This window comes from Microtus ochrogaster, unplaced genomic scaffold (genome assembly GCF_000317375.1).
Source record: "Microtus ochrogaster isolate Prairie Vole_2 unplaced genomic scaffold, MicOch1.0 UNK10, whole genome shotgun sequence".
Taxonomy (NCBI): domain Eukaryota; kingdom Metazoa; phylum Chordata; class Mammalia; order Rodentia; family Cricetidae; genus Microtus; species Microtus ochrogaster.
Window position 1 is genome coordinate 7,739,392 of NW_004949108.1, and position 2,943 is coordinate 7,742,334.

General features: G+C 37.0%; 1 protein-coding gene across 3 annotated transcripts in view; it reads right to left on the minus strand.

Annotated features, from left to right (window-relative positions):
• The window catches only part of Nbas (neuroblastoma amplified sequence), a 313,151-nt gene that overhangs the window by 309,407 nt on the left and 801 nt on the right, over nucleotides 1-2,943 (minus strand). For all 3 annotated transcript variants that reach the window (XM_026788959.1, XM_013353527.1, XM_005366539.3), the window contains exon 2: nucleotides 1,352-1,406. In XM_026788959.1, the coding sequence (XP_026644760.1) occupies nucleotides 1,352-1,406 (55 nt within the window). The remainder of the gene's footprint in view (nucleotides 1-1,351; nucleotides 1,407-2,943) is intronic.

Here is a 2,943-nt window from a genome sequence, read left to right on the forward strand (position 1 = left end):
AAAAAAAAAAAAAAAAAAAAAAAAAAAAAACTAAAACAAATCTATTGGTATAAAGTATAAAATATAAATCAAGATAGTAATTTGAACTTTGCAACAACTATGTAAGTAATACCTGGAGAAGTCTGTGATAAACAAAATTTCAAACACAGGTTTAAGACTGCTTTATATCGTGTGTGTGTGTGTGTGTGTGTGTGTGTGTGTGTGTGTGTGTGTGTGTGTTTGAGAGACACAGAAAGACACACACACACACTCCTGTACATACAGCTAGGTATAGAGTGAGGGAGAAAAGTCTGAAGAAGAACATCATATCTAGGTTGTAAAATGAAGAAATTTTTATTATTAAGTACTTATACTTTCAAATTTTTTCTAAATTATTTTAACCAGTCATATATGTTTTTTAAATTAAGTCAAAACTTTGTTTGTGATAATGAAAACTGAATACACCACAACATTAGTTATTCATAAGTTTTCAATTTTTTTGAACTGATTCTTCTCTTCATAAGGAACTCATACCCAACATAAGGATGGCCTAAAAGGCCAGAAGGACAGACAGGTAGTCACATTCCCAAAGAACGATGTGAACAAGTCTCCACATCTGGAAACATTAAAGGTAGGGGCTAGAAAGATGCTTGGTGGTTAAGACCTGGGTTTGATTCCCAGCACAGGCATGGTGGCGCACAACCATCTATAACTTCAGCTCCAGCAAACCCTACATCTCCTCAGACATCCATGGGTTCCTGCACACACATGGTACACACACACAGGGACACCCACATACATTTATACATACATATAATATGAAATAAATAAATATAAGACAGCACCTACCCTATCAGTCTGCTGGAAGAATTACATTAATCTGTTAATATAATAAAGTCCTCATAGCTCAAAAAGGCTGGTCCTCAATTCTTTTTCAGACTTTTGCTGGTTTATATATAAAGTCTGTCATTGGTTAAATGAATGCTCAATTTAATCACACTTGTAATTTGAATATCTTTCACATTCTATCTGAACCTCTGTGTAAACATGTGCAATGGTATCTCACATTGGGCTTCCTCATCGCCTCCTGGTACAACACGGGTAATGGCTAAACCTAGGCTACAGTTTAGTTCTACACTGAGTTAGAGATATGTAAGACTGAAAACCTACGTACGCACACACACATACATACATGAATCTGTAGAAATAATTACATATAAGATTAAAGCCAGATAACTACCTTCATTAGGTTTTATATCAGAAGTCTAAAAGAACCTTTTTCAATCACTAGGCTGTCTAGAATTGCACAGTTGTGAATTGAGAAAAAACAGCCCACTAACTATGTAATACATAAAACACGAATCATATTTACCTCTGATGGCTTTTGTGATGATGAATGATGCCCCATGCTTTCGGTTGCCTCTAAGCTACAATTTAAAAAAAAAAATTTAAACTTACATTTTTTAATTTTATAATACTTACAACATATTAATTTAAACTTCTTTATTTCTATCCAGAGAATTGAGTACTATCAGTATTTTAAAACTTCTTCCAGACTGAAATAACATCATCTAGACTGTGGTGCAGTGGCTTAAGAGTGAAACTGACAGTTACAGGTACATGTCAGAAAGAACACAAAAAATGAGGTTAGAAACTGTTTTCAAATCAAAACACAAATAAAAAGACAAAAAAAGACAAGGGACAGGGCTGAGGTGTATCTAAATGGTAGGAAACTTGCCTATCATGTGTAGGGCCAGACAAGGTCAGGGTTTGACCATTCAAGACTATACTGGTTGACAAGTCAGTACAGTTGACTTAAGTAGACCACAGAAACCTTAAACAAATTTTACTCAGAGGAAAAGTAGTTATCTATTGTGTATCCATTGAGACAATGTTATTAACAAAACACAGATATAACTAGTACATCAAATAATTTGACTCCATAATTATAAACTGAATGTTGTAGGATAAAGAACAACAATATTTCCTATGGTGAGTACTATATGAAAGTATAGTAAGTACACTATTAAACTCCTACCAAGAATATAATGAATAAAAGCATCAGCAAGAGCAGGTACATTATTCCCTAAGAAGCCCACTCAACAAACATGAAGCAATCATCAGAAGACAATTTGGCACCGCGGGGGGATAGAAAAGTGAATCAGACGCAGAGCCTAAAGGTCAATAGCTGTGTTGAGTAGATATGGAAATCTGTAATGAAGACAGACGCGAGAGGGCAAAGTACAAAGAGGTTTCCGTACAAGGTGACGCTGTGCTGTTTTTAAATCAATGTGTAATGTTAAGCATGCTGAGAAATTATCACAGATGTTGTCAGAAGTGTCAGGTGTCTTTATCCAACTAAAAGGCAGCACGAAACAGCCTCTTAATTTCATGATCTACAAAATGTCCACATTATTCAGGAGAAGCAGGAAATAATGAAAACAATATATGGAGATCTCTGCCATACAAGACATGATTCGAGACAAGGGGAATAAACACTCAGAAAAGATGGCAATGAAGCTCAGTAGGCTGGATTCAGGAATCTTTAATAAAAGTCCTTCGTGCATGCTAATACACTGGACCTAATACACTGGCATGTCAGGCCCTCTGTATGATATGTCAAATAAATGGTCCTCAGGCTCCTGTTCTACTCCCTAGGACTAGCAGGCTCTCCCTAGGAAATGAGTAACTCCAGGGTCCATAAGTTAGCAAACACCGTACTTCATCTCCTCCAGAACTGGAGAACGACCGCAGCTTCTTTCTTTTCACTCCCTTCGCATTTTGCTCAGACGGCCACTTAAGGCTTGGTAAGGAGAAACGGTCACTGGTCGGTTTTCTCTCCTCCACAGTGGAAGTTCCATGAAGACAACTCATCTCTGGGACCCGGGACAGACAGACAGACAGGAAGGCAAGCAGGCATCTCTCTCTCTCTCCTTCTCTCTCTCTCTCTCTCTCTCTCTCTCT